The sequence below is a fragment of the Lampetra fluviatilis genome, chromosome 71 (assembly GCF_964198595.1).
Source record: "Lampetra fluviatilis chromosome 71, kcLamFluv1.1, whole genome shotgun sequence".
NCBI classification, from domain to species: Eukaryota; Metazoa; Chordata; class Hyperoartia; order Petromyzontiformes; family Petromyzontidae; genus Lampetra; species Lampetra fluviatilis.
Genome location: NC_136345.1, coordinates 916,445 through 936,505, shown reverse-complemented (window position 1 = coordinate 936,505; position 20,061 = coordinate 916,445). Strand labels below are relative to the sequence as shown.

At 50.7% G+C, this 20,061-nt stretch overlaps 1 protein-coding gene across 1 annotated transcript in view; it reads left to right on the top strand.

Moving 5' to 3' along the window:
- The window catches only part of LOC144952999 (guanylate-binding protein 2-like), a 96,791-nt gene that overhangs the window by 61,965 nt on the left and 14,765 nt on the right, over window positions 1-20,061 (top strand). Inside the window, exons 10-13 of the mRNA XM_078883483.1 lie at window positions 3,038-3,215; window positions 6,521-6,801; window positions 16,839-17,045; window positions 19,747-19,849. Of these exons, the coding sequence (XP_078739609.1) occupies window positions 3,038-3,215; window positions 6,521-6,801; window positions 16,839-17,045; window positions 19,747-19,849 (769 nt within the window). The remainder of the gene's footprint in view (window positions 1-3,037; window positions 3,216-6,520; window positions 6,802-16,838; window positions 17,046-19,746; window positions 19,850-20,061) is intronic.

Here is a 20,061-nt window from a genome sequence, read left to right as displayed (position 1 = left end):
CTAGCCATGCCTCCCTTCTAGAACCCACCAGAGGGTTCCAGGGGCCTCTCTATGAGGTCTTCCATGAGCCTTGCCCCAGTTCCTCCGCCCTGCTGGCACACCTAAAAAAGCAATCACCGCCCACTTCTACCACAACTTGGCAAGACACTCCTGAAAAAATACTCACTGAGGTTTCCTGGGTATACAAGTGTAGTGTCCTCCTTCCTCCAGGCGTGTGTGTGCGTGTGGTGTGCGGCGCACACACTCAGTTGGAGACGAGGTAGTTGCAGGAGGCACCATCTCTCTCTTTATTCTCTGTTCACACCAACTCCAGCCTCCTCTCTCTCAACCATGCAGCCGTACAGTCCGGCTGAAACATAACCCTGTCCACGTTGCACTGACTCCATCGACTGAGACAGCCAACTACTGTCCGGCCGCATAATGCCCGGGCGAAGGCGGCAGCGAGAAAGGCGGCGGCTAGAAAGGCGGCGGCGACGACGACATAGACGACGAGATGAGTCCACTCCCAGAACCGGCAGCCTGGAGCTCTCGCTCTCTGCTGCTTATATTCTACTCAGCGTGGTTTGGCTCCGCCCTAGCCATGCCTCCCTTCTAGAACCCACCAGAGGGTTCCAGGGGCCTCTCTATGAGGTCTTCCATGAGCCTTGCCCCAGTTCCTCCGCTCTGCTGGCACACCCGTGTATATGCTCGACAGCGTGTGTGCTAACTGTCCACCGCAGTTGCCACTGCTGGACAGCAGTCGGCGCTGCGTCACTACATTACCCCCCCTCCATACAAAAATAAACAGCCATCTCGGCTGCCAATACAGTAGCCGCAACCAGTGTACAGGCAGAGAAAACCACTAATCTGGAGGAACACCCCTTACATTAACCCAACCAAACTCAAAAATGAAAAAAAAAATAGAAAATAAATTCAACAATCCTGCTACCACCGCGGTGCCCGCCGCGAACAAACAACGCACTCACCAAATGCAACGCCTCCGATCTCGCAATTCGGCAACCTTTCTCAACAACTCGGTGCCCCCCTCTGTGAATAAGTAACACCTTACTCACCAGTGCGCCTACGTCCGTGAACTGGCAACACTTTGCACAAGGAGAGTTCTCCTGATACCTGGACGTAGCTCACGCGACCTGGTCCATAGCACCAGTCACCCCCATCTCAGCAGGGTCTTGCACCTCCAGGACTCCAAGGGATAAGAAGACATGATGAAGGAGAAGGAGCCCGCGGCTACAAGGGCGTGGCCCCTCACTGCCCTGTTTTCCCGAGCTGTCTGGATCAGGTTCCTGAGACTTCGCACATGGTGGTCTCCATAGGCCTCAGAGACCCGGGTCCGGTGAGGCTGGGGTCGACGTTGCTAATGGGTTGGAGGGTGTCGGTGACTATGCTGTCACCCCAACACTCCACAGCGATGTGGCCTGACCGGCCACACATGAGACACCTGGACATGGGTTTCCAGGGCAGATGGAACTGCCCCTGCTGTGGGTCCCCCCACGGGGATCCTCTTGCTTGCATCCCCCAGCCACCCAACCGCCACCATCATGTCTTCCATACTCCATGTCGCAGCCTCCCACCTTGCTCGTTGCTGGTGTTCTTTGAAGACTTGTATCTACCGGGCCACCATTGAGGATGAAATCTCTGTGCCCGCAGTCGAGGACAGGTCAATCCTCAGCTTTCTTGGCAGCTCCCGCAACCTTTCCGCCACCCAAAGGTCGAGCGCCCCCTCACCCAAGAGCGGGTATGCCTCCCATCCCAGCACCAGCAGCACCACCCAAAAGGCTTAAGGCGTCTCGGCCTCCATTCTCTCCCTCTGGAGGAATCTTGTGCGAGCCTCCCGTGCCAGGTCTGGAGCAGCTTTTTGCAGCTCCATCAACCTTTGCACCTCCTCCGTGCATTCGCGCGCTCTTCTCAAAATGTCGCCCACAAGCCACGGCAGGTCCTCCAGGGGCAAAATGGCGCACACCATGTGCACGGTCCCCCGTCCGGAGTCTGCTGCTCCCGCTCCGATGGATGCTCCAACTGGGTTTTCACTGCCACTCCTCTCTGCGCCGTCGCCTGGGATGCGTCCTCCGTACCGTCCCGCGCTCCTCTCTGCATGGCGGTCCTCCGCCATGCCATGTGGTCTGCGCGTGCCAGCGGAAAATCTCCACTGCTCCCCCCATCTAAGCACAGCTCTCACTCTCTCTGTTGACATCCAGCCACTCTCCCGTTGATGTACAGCCGTTTTCTCTGTCGGAGCGCAGCTCTCGCTCTCCCCATCGATGTGCACAGCCGCTCTCTCCATTGGCGCACAGCTCTCACTCTCCCCGTCGATGTGCAGCCATTCTCGCCATCAGTTCGCAGCTGTTCACTTTGTCATGCATAGCCGCTCTCCCCGCAGATGCGTAGCAGCTGTCCCGAAGATGCGTAGCCAGTCTCCCACAACTGCATACCGGCTGTCGCGCCGATCCGCAGTGACTCTTTCGCTGCCCCACAGCCAATGTAACCGAGATCCTGGGTCCCGGGGCAGTCGGAGGGATGACCGTCTCACCATTCTCGTCCCGACAACACTACATGTGGGTTTTTAGAACCCCACTTCTGACACCAAATGTAGTGTCCTCCTTCTTCCTGGCGTGTGTGTGTGTGTGTGGTTGCGGCTCACACACTCAGTCGGAGACGAGGTAGTTGCAGGAGGTACTGTCTCTCTCTTTATTCTCCGTTCACAACTCCTCTCTCTTTTATCAAGCAACATGTTTGCAATGATTTTTTATGGATATTTTTAGTGGAATAAGGAGACTCAACAAGACCTAGTCACCACTAAACATTTCAGAGGGCCCCATGTAACGATGAGAGAAAGAGAAGGGCACCAGACAAGGAGGGGGAGAGCCGTCGGATGCCTGGCACGCATCCACACCGACATCCACCTTGCTGCTGATGAGATGCACTCTGAGGTTGTGTTCTCAATGGGTGGTGTGTGAAAGAAAAAAATACGGTTAAGTTTTGTGTGGAGAGACAAGTATGAGAACGAGACGTTATTTGTTTTATTATTGTTGTTTTACAGAAGCGCAAGTGCTTCATGTTTCCCATGCCGGTCAACCCAGAAGACTTAAGCAAGCTGGAGAACATTCCAGATAGAGATCTGAAGCCTGACTTCCTCAAGGTTGCGAATGAATTCACCTCCCACATCCACCAGGAGGTGAAGTACAAGAACATTGATGGAGTCATCCTCACGGGACAGCGTAAGCTTGCTAATTAAACACCACATTTTTGCTGCACGAAAGTCAAAATCTATAACGCTACTGATGACTCCCAATGAGGATGAATCTGGTCTTTTTTATTCACTATCACCTGCTTGGACGGACAGATCTATGTGGTCTATATGGCCTAGCTTTCACATCCTTTGAGTTGGTGGTCTATACTTGGGAATCAAACTGAATTAATTATCGGTTACGGTTCAAACTATCCAAAAAACACTTGGACCAGTTACTGTTCAATCAGTTCAAATAGTTTTGTAAGGTTTAGTTCTGGTTAACCACTTGCTAAAAACAAGTTTAATCCGGTTTAATTTTGCATTATTTCTAAGACTTAGCAAGACTAAAATGTAGGTTACATGTGTCTTTCGAATAAATTATCTAAAATGCAATGTTGATTGAAAAGCAGACAGAGAAACATGTTTGAAGCACGTTGTATGTATTGTGTTGTAAAAAATTCTAAGCAATTTTGGAGAAAACTAAAACATGAAAATGTTTGCAATTTTATGAATGTGTAGTGGGTTCAACTGAGTTGCAAACGTACTCTTGGAGCATCACATTTATTTAACACCAACACACGGAGTAACTTCCCCTTAATAAAATAACAAGCTATGGTGGTGACCACCAGGCTAACCACACTAATTGCAACGTAACTAGCTACGACGGACCAGGACCACAGCTCGGGTCCTGGTCCACGTGTTGGAGACCCGGTAGAATGTAGAACGTAGACGAAGGTTTCTTCAAGACGAACAACAATGCCAGCCCTTCTGGGGGACTCGGCTTATATTCTCTCCAGCGTGGCTGGCTCTGCCCTTGGCCACAACCACCTTCCAGAACCCTCAAGCAGGATCTGGACACGGACCACATGACCACCCCTAGCCCCCACTTTGGGCCCCTTTGTAGACTTAACTGGTCACGTGTCCTCCCGGGTCAACCAGAGTGCATAGCCCTCAGTAACCTCTTCCCTACAGCCAGCACTCTCACACCCGATCCTCTAGGGCTGGCATTCCACGCCAAGCGTCATGGCATCCAGCGCTATCAATCAGCGCTGACCGAGCCCCTCTAGGGCCAGTATTGCACCCACATCCGAGTGGTGTCCGTGATGTCAATACACCGCATGCCGTGCCTCTCTAGGGCCCGCATTACACAGTGACATCCCGCGATGTCACTACAAATGTATGCAAATGACTTAATTATGCAAATGTATGCAATATTAATACAATAATTAAACGTGTGTGTGTAATTAATGTTAAGTGATGTTAATTTAGTTTAAGTGTAATGTGATCAATCGTGTGTGATAAAATGCTCTTTCATTGTCTACGGGGGTGGATTATGTGTGATTGATTTGTATGTGATGTAATGCTTGTCTTCGTTGTCTAGGGGGTATTATGTGTGTGGATGTGTGACTGTGTGAAGCTTAGCTTCGTTGTCTACGGGGTGTACTATGTGTGTGTTTGACGGTGTGTGATTAACTTGTGTGTGTATGTGTGATGCTTGCTTCGTTGTTTAGGGGTGTATCGCCAAACAATTGTCTTTGAGTTGTGCGCCTTTTGGCGTCATCTGGTCCAACCCATGTGAGACTAGGCTCTAAGGAAAGCTATCTCGGGTGTGGACCAATCAACTTCATGGACAGTGCATATATTATCAGAGTTATGTTTTTTGTCTGCATTATGGCTGCAGGTATTGTGGTCTATGCAAACATGACTGCTTGTAAAAAAAGGTGTCAGTTTTGTTGCCAGATAGAAGGGTAAAAAACCAATTATCATATTTTTTACTGGCAAATGAGGTTTCAATGGTGTAAATGCTTACCCCGAGCTCTCATACTCTGATGGTGCATTGTCTTTGAGTTGTGCGCCTTTTGGCGTCATCTGGTCCAACCCATGTGAGACTAGGCTCTAAGGAAAGCTGTCTCGGGTGTGGACCAATCAACTTCAAGGACAGTGCATATATTATCAGAGTTATGTTTTTTGTTTGCATTATGGCTGCAGGTATTGTGGTCTATGCAAACATGACTCCTTGTAAAAAAGGTGTTAGTTTTGTTGCCAGATAGAAGGGTAAAAAACCAATTATCATATTTTTTACTGGCAAATGAGGTTCCAATGGTGTAAATGCTTACCCCGAGCTCTCATACTCTGATGGTGCATTGTCTTTGAGTTGTGCGCCTTTTGGCGTCATCTGGTCCAACCCATGTGAGACTAGGCTCTAAGGAAAGCTGTCTCGGGTGTAGACCAATCAACTTCAAGGACAGTGCATATATTATCAGAGTTATGTTTTTTGTTTGCATTATGGCTGCAGGTATTGTGGTCTATGCAAACATGACTCCTTGTAAAAAAGGTGTCAGTTTTGTTGCCAGATAGAAGGGTAAAAAAACAATTATCATATTTTTTTACTGGAAAATGAGGTTCCAATGGTGTAAATGCTTACCTCGAGCTCTCATACTCTGATGGTGCATTGTCTTTGAGTTGTGCGCCTTTTGGCGTCATCTGATCCAACCCATGTGAGACTAGGCTCTAAGGAAAGCTGTTTCGGGTGTGGACCAATCAACTTCAAGGACAGTGCATATATTATCAGAGTTATGTTTTTTTTTGCATTATGGCTGCAGGTATTGTGGTCTATGCAAACGTGACTCCTTGTAAAAAAAGAGGTGTCAGTTTTGTTGCCAGATAGATTGGCACCTCTATTTAAGGATGGTGGACAGCCTCTTACATCGAACAAACACGATTTTTCAACCAAACCCAATCGTAGTTCAGAGCTCTGCATGTGACGGAGACGTCTTTGGTCTGGTTAACAAATTATCTCCTTGTCACACTGACCTATTGCGACACCTGAGGTCCCTTGCTGGATTTGGAGTATCAGCATTAAGCTGGCTCTTTTTCATGGGGCCTTGTGCCTCTCCTGTTGGTTCTTCTCCATTTAGGATACCATCATCATCATCATCATGTGCATGCACCTTGGGGTGTAGCAGTCCTCAAGAGTCGCCACCAGGCAATCTTATCCTGCGATAGCCGCCATGCTGAATGCAAGTCAAGGCCTAATCACACATACACAAGTTAGAGAGATCACGTTAATAACATAAGTAAGCGAGCTTGGGCAGGACAATGCCGAGAAGGAAGGATGGTCGATGATCAAGAATAGTGGGGTGGTGGCTATGAAATGGAACGTGTCTGAGAGGACCGTCCATCGAGGATATGGAGCAATGAGTCGGTTAATATGCTGATAGGAGTTATATAGCAGGACCGTGAAAGGTGGTGACTGCAGTGGATCGATCACAGCTGATGATGATGATGTATCAGTGTTCCTGCAGGTTGCAGAGCTGTACGTTGCGGCTCAGCGTTCTGGTGACATGGTCTGCATCGAGAACACACGGGTACAAGTGGTGCAGCTCGCCAACCTGCAGGCAGTGGAGGATGCCAAGGAACTCTACCTGCGGAAGATGGAGGTCATCGAAGTCAAATTTCCTCTGAAAATATCGCAGCTCCACCGGCACCACGAGGAGTGCATGGATCAAGCTCTGGATCTCTTCTATAGTCATGCTGTGCTCGATCGGGAGCATAAGCACGAGAAGGAGTTGATGGTGAGTATGGGTGAGCTGGGTGCTGGTGGCTATGCATGCCTTGCACTGCAAAGGTGTGGTATCGTGGCTTACACATGTGAAGTATTGGAAATGACGGCAGGAAACTCCTTGACGGGTAACACACTTTTTATTAAATCTTGACTTGTCACGATACAACGTGTGGTCTCTATTCTTCTGACTACTGTCTCGATACAACGTTACAACGTGTGACCTCTATTCCTCTGACTGCACACTTCACTTAGCTCGTGTAGACTCTACGCCTCTGGCTACACACTTCACTTAGCTCGTGTAGACTCTATGCCTCTGGCTACACACTTCACTTAGCTCGTGTAGACTCTATGCCTCTGGCTACACACTTCACTTATCTCGTGTAGACCCTATGCCTCTGGCTACACACGCATCACTCGTCTCGTGTAGACCCTATGCCTCTGGCTACACACGCATCACTCGTCTCGTGTACACCCTATGCCTCTGGCTACACATACTGCATGCTCACACTGCATGCTCACCCTACACTCCGCCTCTGGGTTACACAGAGTCCCGGTCCCTACAGGACAGCGGGACTGGGTACCACAGGGCCCTATCTCTTCCTCTCCGTCTTCAGTCTTCGCTGGTTACACTCTCCCCGTGTGCCTGTGTGCATCACCTTATATAGTCCCTGCTCACGGGAGACGGAGCGGATGCGGACCTCGACGTGAGCATCGCTCCTTAGTTAACCAATCACGACGCGCTATTTCTACGATCCGTTTTCCCCCAGCGCGTGTTTCCACTACCCAACCAATCACGCCGCGCTGCCACCCGATCACTCCCTCTCAAGCGCGTCACCGGCACACAGCCAATCAGCACCACATAACCCACGACCCCGCGCTGACCCCTGATCCTTCACCGTCAGCGCGCGTCACCACACACACAGCCAATCACTATGCGCTGGCACCCGATCCCTACCCCAGCGCGTATCACCACTACATCACCCCCTCCCACATAGCTCGCAGCCGGCCCGGCTGCTAACCAACAACACAACACAACGTCAACACAACAAAACCCCACCCCCCAGTGTGCCCCGTAACGCAACAACAACAACACAACAGCAACCTATATACAAATTGACAACTAACACAAGAAAAGTCAACAACAACACACACAACACCTCGATAAGAAGCTATGTACAGCCCGACGAACAACACAATAAAAGCGATTTCCAGAAAATGAACGCGCCCAGCGTCTCTGTGACTAACGCAGTGACGAGGCGCTCCAGCTTCCTCGACTCCTCACGTGGTAGGTCATAAAAAGTAGCGCGACCTGGCGCGAGTCCGTCTGGCCGGTCCGTCATATGGGACGGGACGCTGACGACCGTCCGGTGGCTCCGGCTGCTCTAGACGGCGCGGATCGGGCCTGAAAGGACCGGCCCCGCCGCGAAGATCCGGCCACCGATGGTCGGCAGCTGTCAGTTCCGAGACACCTGGGAGGAGATCAGGCGGAAACATGTGAGGATCAGGCAGAGACATTTCCCCCTTTGGGTCGTCGGTCACGTCACATGCTCGGCCCTCACGACACAAGGGGAGGCCATATGGAGGCGACAACGGTTTCAGTCGGGAGGGGTGGACGTACCACCGTCGCTTTCCCCATTTTATCTGAACGCACTGGGGGCGTGCAACACGCACGACCTCCACGGGTCCCCGCCATGGCTTCAACAATTTAGGCGACGTAGCCAAAGGTGCCTGAGGGCAATGCAGCCAGGCCCTGTCACCTGGTTTCCAGTCGTGCACGGACACCTTCCGTGCACGCAACCGCTCGTTTGCAATTTGGCGAGCCCGCGAATTAAGCCGTGCGGCCTCCCTTGCCTCTGTCAGCTTATGAATATTAAATGTAATATGTTCTGCCAATTTTGAATTAGTTCGTGGTGCGGACAGGCCAAGCTGCGTTTCCATGGGCGGGTCGGCTTCCCGACCGTACATCAGATAGAATGGGGAAAATCCCGTCGCTGCATGGGGGGCCATTCTATACGCAGCGAGGACCCCCGGGACCTGCAGGTCCCAATCAACATGTGCCTCACACACCCGCTGGCACAGCATAGAAGTCAAGGTCTTGTGGAGTCTCTCCACCATCCCGTCCGTCTGCGGGTGGTACGGGGAGGTACGCACCTTCTTAGTACCCAACAGATCGCACACCTCTTGCAGCAATTTTCTTGAAAATTTTTTCCCTTGGTCGGTCAGCAAGCGTTCGGGAACCCCCTTGTCCAGGACGTAGCCCTGGACAAAGGCGTCCGTCACAGCCGCCGCCGACTGGTTGGCGAGTGGCCACGCCATAGGCCACCGGGTAAAATATTAGACCCCCGCCAACAGGTACTTATTACCCCTAGGCGTGACTGGAAAAGGCCCCAGAATATCGAGCGCAACGAGCTCGTTAGTGCGCGAGACTTGAATAGATTGCAGCAGTGGATTAGCTGCCACGGGCGGTGGTTTCCGTCTGGCGCACTCAACGCATCCCTTCAGAATATTCACCACGTCACTCCCCATCCCCGGCCAATAATAGTCACGCTGAAGCAGGGCAAGCGTTTTGTTTACTCCCAAATGCAAGAGGCGTTCGTGTGCGGCCAAGACAACTTTCCCCCTCACAGCGGAAGGCACCACAAGTGCGTGCCGCCGGGACAAACTGTCCCATCTCATTAACATGCCTTGCTTAAGTACGTAGGAGCCAGTTCGCTCCTGGTCCTCTTTGGGACCCCCCACCCTGCGGCGCAATGCTAGCAGGGAGCTGTCCGCCATTTGGAGACGGCCCCACTCGCTCAGCGACAGTGAGAGCAGCGAGTCCTGACCCTGAGAGGTAGCGGGGACATCCCCGATTGGTGCGCCCGTGGTCGCAGCCAATGCCCCCATATCTTCCACAACCGGCGGTTTACAGCGCGCCGATCCCGATAGACACGCACATTTATGACAAGGCAACAATCGCGACAGGGCATCGGCATTTGTGTGTCGCAACCCCTTACGGTATGTAGTCGTGAACTGATAGTCCTGGAGGACTTCCAACCACCGTGACAATTGGCCCGAGGGTTGGGCGACCCTCAATGAATACTGTAGCGCCGCGTGGTCCGTCCGGACCGTAAAGTGATGACCATAGAGATACGGTCTGAATTGTTGTACAAAAAAAACAATGGCAAGCAGCTCGCGACGGGTGACGCAGTAGCACTGCTCCGCCGGTGACAACACCCTGCTACCATAAGCGACCACCCTTTCGACTCCCCCAACGACTTGGGATAGCACCCCCCCCCCAATGCCCGTGTCGCTAGCATCCGTATCTAGCAAGAAGGGACTCGCAAAATCCGGATAGCGCAAGGGTGGGGCACCCACCAAGGCGTCCCGGAGGGAGCAGAACGCGGCCTCCTCCTCCGGTCCCCATCGGAACTTCACTCCTTTCGCCGTTAGAGCGTGCAAGGGTTTTGCAATAGTGGCGAAGTGCTCAATGAATCGGCGGTAATAAGAAGCAAAACCGATGAAACTGCGCACGTCCGAAACTGACGTGGGTGTCGGCCATGAACTGACACAGTCCGTCTTCGCGGGATCGGTAGAAATCCCCGAAGAGTCGACAATGTGACCCAAGTATCTAACGGACTTACGAAAAAGGTGGCATTTGGCCGGTTTAAATTTTAATTTAGCCGATCGCATTCGTAAGAACACCCCTCTCAATCGCTGGAGGTGTTCCTCAAACGTTTTACTGAAAACAATGACATCGTCAAGGTAAATCAAGCATGTATCCCATTGCAAGCCCGACAAAACCAACTCCATAAGGCGCTGAAACGTCGCTGGAGATGAGTGAAGTCCCATGGGTAACCGGTTAAACTGGAACAGGCCCCCTGGAGTCCGAAATGCTGTCTTAGGTTTAGACTCTTCGTCGAGTGGCAACTGCCAGAATCCCGATAATAAATCAAGAGTCGAAAAATATCGCGCACCAGACAATGCATCGAGGGACTCGTCCATCCTGGGGAGCGGATACGCGTCAGCCACAGAGATCTTATTCAGGCGACGGAAATCTACGCAAAATCGCAAGGACCCGTCCTGCTTCTTAACCAGCACAATAGGTGCTCCCCAAGGACTGGAGGAAGGCGAAATAATGTCGGCTTCTAGCATATCGTTAACGGCCGACTGAACATGTTCCTTCTCCGCAGGACTCAGTCGGAAGGGATTCAGCCTGACCGGTGCCGCATCGCCCGTTTCAATGTGGTGGCGTAACAAATCCGTGCACCCAATGTCATACTTATGTTTACTGAACACATCCGAAAATTCCATTAGCAACTCGAAAATTCCATTAGCAACTCGCGCAGCGCACCCAACTGTACCGCTGACAAATCGTCCGAGTCCGCGCACAGCGAATGGACCCATTCAAGGTCCTCCCTCGGTTCAATGTTCTGCGTGGGGCTCGGATCAACCTGCGCAACCAGCCGCTCATCCGCAGGGACCCGTGCCGCGTGAGCTAGCACGGTGCCCTGCTGAATGACGGCTGGCCGCGACCCAGCGTTTAAAACCATCACAAACGGATCCTTGTCAGCCCGAACCAAAGTGTGAGCCACCGACAAATCGACACCCCCGACAGCCCTGTTAGAAGGACCCAAAAGCATGCCTTGTTCCGAAGTCCCCCCCACCCATGGTTTCCGCAACCGGAGGGGAATTAACATCTGTGAACCCAGGGGCACGTGCACGGTCTGTGTCGCCAACGCTTGTATCGTAGCGCACGCCGTCCGAATTTCAGTAGGGTTCGTCAAAAATGAAATACGGCGACCCGATGGTAGTTCAATGCAACGCTGATCAATGAGAATTTTAATGGGCATTTTAGCCAAAAAATCAGTGCCCAATAGACAAGGAACCGCCAAAGAAGACGAAACGAAAACGGGTCCCGACAATTTGATATCTCCAATGCAAATGGACGCCCTAATCTGACCAATAATGCCCAACGATCCCCCATTAGCGGCGTAAAATGGCACATCCACTGGGAGCAGCGGACGGCATTGGACGGGGAGAATGTTGTAAATGAGGTCCGATATAATAGTCGCCGACGCCCCCGTGTCCACTAACACCCTGACCTCGACCCCATCAATCGATCCTGTAACGACGGATGAACCCGCTGAAGCAGCCACAATTCTGTGCCCCAACTCCGACCATTCAATGTCTCCCCGGTCCCGGCCGAACCCCCCTCGCCGAACCGAATCCCCGAACCCTAACCGGCCCTCCTCCGCCGCACCGCGACGGCCCATGCGTGTCGAGTATGTAGGCCGAGCATGTGAGGTGCCGCGACTTGCCGGGGTTTGTAGGGATGACTTGGGGCCTTGGTCGTCGTCCAGCCGAGATCCCATGGCGCGCTGACATGGAGCGCGGCAACCGGACGCCACGTGGCCCCGGAGGCCGCAGTTATAACACGTGATGAGGGTCGTCGGAGATCTCGGCTGCTCCAGCTTGCGGGCCGATCGCAGAGGCGAACAATCCCCCGACCTCCAGTCCCCTGGTCGTCCCGCGGTGAACGCCTCCTCTCGTGGGCTGACGACTTGGGGTTCGGTGACCACCGGACCCGGAGCTGAGGCCACGGCAGCGTTGCAGACGACCCCCTGTTTGTGTTGAAGGACCTCGTGCGCTTGTATACTCGTAGCGACCCGCAAGGAAGAAATATTGATCTCGTCGGCCGTGTTGATGGGGACCCCCAGGTCCTGCGCCAACTTAAGCAGCTGCTCCAAAACCATCGCATCTTGGCCCTCCTCGTCCATACGAGGGAATGCGGCATCGGCGAGAGCCAGCAATGCCGTGCGATAGGCGAGCGCGGTCTCCGTGTCCGCCTTCCGCCTTGCATAAAAATGATGGCGACACGCAGAGGGAGGTCCGTAGACCTTGGCCATGAGACCCAGCGCTGCCTTAAGCGTGGAGCGGTCCGACCTCCATGCGGACGTGAAGGCCGCGAGCGCGTTGTCGTCCAACATAGCAGGCAGTGCCCGCAGCGCCGTAGCGTCGGACCAGGCGGACATCTCCTGATGCGCCAAAAACCTGCGCTGAAATTGGCCCCAGTCCCCGCCTTCCGCCTTGAAGGCTGACAATGTGGGAAGGCGCTGTTGAAAAATGAAGTCGTCCTATGCCTCGTGGTTCCTTTCCGCCGCCCCGTCGGTGTGTAAGATGGCGGCCCCAGTGGCGGGTGTCTGATGGCGGTCCGCAGCGCGCGTTGATGACGTAAGCGGGCGCGCTTGGAGAACCGCCGCCACGTGGCGGTCGCCGTTCCCGCCAAAAGTCGGCGCAGATGAAATGGCGGGAATCGCCAAGTCATTTTGGTGGGAATCTGCGGGGCGACCCTGTAGAATGTCCGCCGCCGTCCCCGCTCCTGCCGACGAGCTGATTTCCGCCAGGATGGACGCGGCGGCGAGCAGCAGCTCTGCCAGACGGGAGTGCACCTCGCGGAGCACGGCATCGGTCCCCAGTCGCTCGCCCGGCGCCGTCGGCGGATCCTGCAGCGTGGGCAATTCTTCGTCGTCACCCCCCGATGCCAGCTGGCTCGAGTCGTCAAGGTTATCCTCGCGGTCAATCCCGTGGGTCCGACGGGTCTTCCTTGTATCCATGCTTGGAAGACTGTTTCACTTCTGACGCCAGTTGAAGTATTGGAAATGACGGCAGGAAACTCCTTGACGGGTAACACACTTCACTTATCTCGTGTAGACCCTATGCCTCTGGCTACACACGCATCACTCGTCTCGTGTAGACCCTATGCCTCTGGCTACACACGCATCACTCGTCTCGTGTACACCCTATGCCTCTGGCTACACATACTGCATGCTCACACTGCATGATCACCCTACACTCTGCCTCTGGGTTACACAGAGTCCCGGTCCCTACAGGACAGCGGGACTGGGTACCACAGGGCCCTATCTCTTCCTCTCCATCTTCAGTCTTCGCTGGTTACACTCTCCCCGTGTGCCTGTGTGCATCACCTTATATAGTCCTTGCTCACGGGAGACGGAGCGGATGCGGACCTCGACGTGAGCATCGCTCCTTAGTTAACCAATCACGACGCGCTATTTCTACGATCCGTTTTCCCCCAGCGCGTGTTTCCACTACCCAACCAATCACGCCGCGCTGCCACCCGATCACTCCCTCTCAAGCGCGTCACCGGCACACAGCCAATCAGCACCACATAACCCACGACCCCGCGCTGACCCCTGATCCTTCACCGTCAGCGCGCGTCACCACACACACAGCCAATCACTATGCGCTGGCACCCGATCCCTACCCCAGCGCGTATCACCACTACACATGTTATGAAACTCCTTTACTATGGGCATCAAGGTGCAATACTCTGGCGTATCTCGATGCTCCCAATCTCTACTGTCCCTCTGGCACCGGCAGCCCGCATGGTGGTGGATCACACTGATTCACCATGAAGACATCTACGTGAAAGTCCTGAGCAACTCATTAACAATCCTTTAATTCAAGTTGCTGCTTGCAAAAATAACGAACAACACGCGGGAGCTTACAATCGCTGTCATCTATCGGCCGCCGTCTTCATCGCTGTTGGAATTCTTTTCCAAGTTTTCTGGTCTGTTAGACTGTGGGTCACTTGGCTCTCGCTACATCATCTGTGGTGATCTGAACTGTGCCGGACTCACTGATTATTGGGGTAACATGAACAGTGATCTCGCTTAAATGATCGACAATCACAGTTTAACCCAGCATGTCAGTGGCGCAACATGTCCCTTGGGAAATATTCTGGATCATATCTTCCCACCCACTAATGCAGTAAATGTGAGCGACGTTATCGAAGATGTCGGTATTGCAGATCGCAGAGTGCAAAGGAGCATAACCGATAATCCGCCCACCCATCACAACGATATCATACCGAGACTCTAATCAGAAGATCCGGTCATAATTGGCATGCCTAAATCCTGCATTGACGATCGATTCATTTGCAACTCAATTAATATATGATATCACTGCTGTTCATGAATAACTCGTGCCTATCTGAACAAGCACAAACGAAAATGGGGAAAGTGCGCCATAACTGGCTGTCACTTGTGGCAATCATTGAAAAGCAGACGTGGAGGAGGCTCGACTATCTTTGGAAGAAAACTGGTTTCAAGACTGTCAGACTCGCTTACAGAGTGGCTTGCAGATCTGGCAACCAACTCATTATTGAATCTCGCAGATCGTTCTGTGCTCTGCGTGTCAATGAGTCTGCTCACATCCCCCATGATCTGTGGCACGTCAGGAAAGGTCTGCTGCAATCCAACCACCCATCAACTAGTAAACCCTGTTTTTGCATAGTACTTGCGACGCTTTTCGTGAATAATATAGTGATGGCAGTTTATAACTTGAAGGCATCACATTTTGCCAGTCTGCCATCTGAGTTTGATCAACCTGGTGGCACCTATGCCTGGTGTCAATGTTAAATAAGACATTGCTGCTCAACTACATCCACACGTTGATTCTCAAATCATGCTGGGACGTACTTGCACCACTGCTTATCCACCTGGAAAGTCTTTCGTTCAGTGAGGGCTGTTTCCCAGACCAGGTCAAAATGGCGCTGATAACGCCAATCCTGAAAAATGTCTCAAACCTGAATAGGATTTCAAAAGTTATAGATTGACTTTGTCTAAAGCAGTTCCCCACATCGCTGCGATGGGCAGATTAAACCCATTACAGATGGTGTACCGGAAGTTCCATAGCACTGAAATGGATCTACAAAAAATCACTGATGACCTCTACGAGATCATGGATGACAGGTGCGACACAGTGTTAGTTGGCCTCGATCTCGCAGCCAATTTCGATACCATGGACCATGATATTCTCATCGGTAGATAAGATCAAGGTTTGGTGTATCAGGTACAGCACTGGGGTGGATTGAGTCGTACCTGAATGGTCGATCACATTTCGTAAAGCTCGGTGACGAAAGTCATCGCCTATGCTGTGCCGAGTCTGCATACCACAGGGGTCCATCCCCGTGCCCTTCCTAATTTTTAACATATGTCTCTCTGATCGGCGATATCATCTCATCGCATGACACCAAGTTCCATCAATATTCTGATGATACGCTATTGTACACTGCAGTGAAGTTAAAGTTAGATATCTAGAGCCTTGGTAACCTCGAAGATTGCATGCGAGCAGTGCACGTGTGCTTTGCACAAAACGAAATGCTGCATAATTCAGAAACATCGGAGCCTCTGCTGGTTAGTACTCAAGTTCAAGTGAAAACATTTGTGGAAGGATCAGGTGTGGCATTCGCAGACTCCACAATTCAGTTTTGTACTATTCTAAAGAGCCTCAGCCAAATGCGACCGGAATGTCATTTGATTATCACGTGCAAAGTATAGTCAATTACCCAATCATTACCCCAACCCTTAGCACTACCCCTATCAATTTTCCTACCCCAACCCCTCCTTAACCACTTCCACTTGTCCTCCTATGATCATAACTAGAATTATAACCACACTATAGTATTCAAACCACTAACGTCTGTAAAGCGTATTGGACTAAAGTGGATAAATGAATAACAGTGAGTAGGTGGCTGAGTGCAACTTTGAGGGACTATGTATTGTCTTGTGTGGTCTAAGACTTTGTTGTTTTGCTTCCTTGTCCAAGAATGCATTTGATGTTGAAAAATTGGGAGGAATTGATGTATTTATGCAAATTTTACTTATTTTTTATATTTAGTTACATGCTTAGCTTTACTATACTTTTAATTCCTATCTATTTATATTGATTTTTGTTCTAACTTTACGACCCACCCCTACTGGACATCTGTGAAAAAGAGCTCCATAGCTCATCTGATTCTTCCAGTCTAAATACACATTCTGATTCTGAGTGTGTGGGTAAGCAAGCAATTTCGTGGGCGGGTGAGTGAGTGAACTGGAGGATAGGTGACTGGGTGAGAGATTGAGTGGGTGGTTGAAAGGCTGAGTGCAATTTGTCAGGGGCCTTTCTTTTTAATCCTTGCTCTAGGGCCCATGTTAAAAACGCTACACTACTGCAACAGCCCAGGATCATCATCACTACCAATGCGTGTTGTTATGATTACAGGAGCACATGAAGACGACATTTCTGAAGCTGGGGACACAGAACAAGCAGCGATCACAGGAAACGTGCAGCATGCGACTTAAAAAACTGTATTGCCTCGTGGATGAGACGTACCAGGGCTTCATGCAGCCCGGAGGCTTCAGGAAATATCAGGCTATGATGAAGAAGATTGAAGAGGATTACTATAAGACTACAGGGCTCGGAGACGAGGTGACTTGCCACAACAACCACATATATAATGCACCGATTACTAATGAGGGAATGAGGGACCCACTAAAGAAAGCAAATAAATGAAGCAATGCTTGTAATTGGACTCAATACATCTTAACTGGTCATGTGGCTCAGCAGAATAGTAAGTAACTCTCAAACAAATCCTGATTGGTAGCTGTCTCAATCCATCATCCCTCCGGGCTCAACAAATGAGCGCCACATTGTGGAGAAGTCAATAGTGGGTTTTGAACTTATATACTTGAGCCACAAGAGAAATGTGTAATTTAAACCACTTACTCGGGGTTGTAATCAAAACATGAGCACTGCCTTAATGTTCATTTAAATAAAACATAATTATTTTTGTTACTTTGTTGAAATGTGGCCATATCTTCGCAATGAGAATGGTTGGAAATGTTTCTGATTCCCAATTATAGCAATGCTACAGGCCTTGCTCTAGTAGGGCACTTTGAGTGGCAGATTGCCCAACTCTTTAGCCTCCAAACTAGTGTAAAACACAAAAGGACCCTTCACAAAAAAACATCAAGCGAGGGATCTATCTTCAATTACACCAGAATTGGCTTAAATTTATTTACAAGACCACACCACCATCAGTACAGAGTAAGTGAGGAAGGGTCTGTATGTAATTGTAGTGGGACCAAGACAAGGAGAGATGGTTCGCTAGAGGCAACACGTTCATTTCAACTAGGGGAACATAACACAGAGGGGTAACGACCCCTCACACCCGATATCCTAAGGAGGTAGACCCTCTGGACTAACGTGCCCTCACTCTGGTTATAGCGCTAACCCTACACTGGTTATGTCTGAACCCGACCCTAGCCAGGGGTTCGGGTTCTGCCCACTGGATTCTTCGCTTCAGGTCTTCAGGGTAGCTCTTCTGGTCTTCATGTGGACGAGGACTGCCGGACCCGGAATTTATACCCGTTCCAGGATCTCTCCACCCCTAGCCACACCTCCCTTCTGGAACTGTCTAGGGGGCCCTGGAATATCCCCCAGCCCCTCTCTTGGGGTCTGGGGATCCTAGTGGCCCAACGGCCCGGTTTATCCCACCTAGCCTGTTTACCAGCCCCTGTTGACACATGTCCGCTACTACAGGTAAGTTCCAATGGTAACATGCTTACAGCCTAACAATGGCGCTACACAATGAAGAAAGGAAAGGCTGCTGGCACAGATGGTATAGCTCCCCAGAATCTCTACATTACTTAGGCCATAGGGAACTCCAATGGCTGGCAATCTATACACAAAAAACATGACAACTGGATTCATCTAAAAAGCATGGCGGAAGAATATAGTCATTGGCATTCCCAAACGGGGCAAGCCAACTGATGACCCAGGAAGTTATAGGTTTATGTCACTCTTGTGCACAACCTACAAAATCTGGAATGCAACATCCTCCAGAGAATCCGCCCGCTTGTGGAGTCAGTGATCCCTGAAGAACAAGGAAGATTCCGCCCTTGATGCAGCTTCTGTGAACAAGTTTTGCCCTTGCGAATCACATCAATTCCACATTCTAGAAGAAATCCAAGACCGGCACAGCCTCTCTGGACTTGTCATTAGCCTACGGCACAGTCTGGATTAAGGGCTTGATGTTGAAGCTCGCAGGGACCATTCCTTTCCTCAAAACAATACGCCTGATATGGATGATGCTAATCAATAGGCAACTGTGTGTCTATATGGGCAACAAAGCTATCTCACACTGGTTCCTCAACCATGGATTGCCGCAAGGTTCATGTCTACATGAGTGACGTGCCATCAACTGGGTTACGCAAATGTTATATGCGGATAACCTTGCACTGGCAGCCACTTTCAATGACCAAGATCTAAACACCATTGGGGGATTTTTTTTCTGAAATGAAGGCTCAAGCCATATCTCCAGAAAACAACAGTCACTGCATTTCATCTTGATAATAGGAGTGCCAAACACAATCTGAAAGCGACCTTCTGTGGCAACAATGTGCGACGCGACCTCACTCCAACCTATCTTGGAGACCATACGCTAACCTTCCACGACTATCTGAAAATGTGTCCAAGACCAAAACAAGGGTCAAAATGGGCTATGAACTAGAAAGCACAAACTGGGCAGCATCAGCACCAGTGCTACGGACATCAATGATGGCCCTTGTGTGCTCTGTAGCCAAATACTCTTCCCCAGTATAGACTAGAAGTAGTCACACTCGACGTATTGATGTCGAACTGAACAATGCAATGCGGTGTATCACTGAAATTCTCAAGTCGACCCCAACATACTGGCTGCCTGTACTATCACACATCTTTCCCCCACTCATCTGCCGAAATGCTGTAGCAACTTCCAGGAAGTCCTTCAATTAGAGGAAAACAGTCGTCTTCAAATTCGTCAGGACCTTAATAAAACCCCTAGTCATCACTTGAAGTTACGCAAGCCCTTATTGTACCCATGCACTTAATCCACAACAATGCAGTTCAACCCCTATGAAGTATAGAGAGCTGTGGTGGAGTTAATTCACAGACTATGTCACTGTGTACATGGCCTTTTGTGTTGGAACATCCAATAAATAGCAGTAGCAGAAGATTGTACAGCAGCATAAGCCTGGTTCATGAAGTTGTGTTGGGCATGAGATTCACACAATGTGGCTTCTTATGACCAGGTGGAACCTTGTGTTAATGTAATTAAAAGGCTGTACCTTCACTTTTTCCACCTTTGCAGATGGAGACGATGTACAAGGAATTTCTGGAGCAGAAGAAGGAGAGTGGTAATGCGATCCTAATAGTAGACAAGACGTTGACCAGCTTTCAACAGCAGGACATGGGTAAGAAAATGCAACTTTATTCCTCAATCACAAATAGCCATTGGCATCAGGTTAATCCAAGAGGTCAGCAATGTCTATTCACTCAGTAACAAGAGAAAAACGCATGTATATACATGGATAATGTCGTGCATTTTAATATGTCTTAGGAAATATTAAATCAGTGATAATAATGGTAGCAGTCTCATTGGGTACGCAAGAAGGCTGCGATAGGA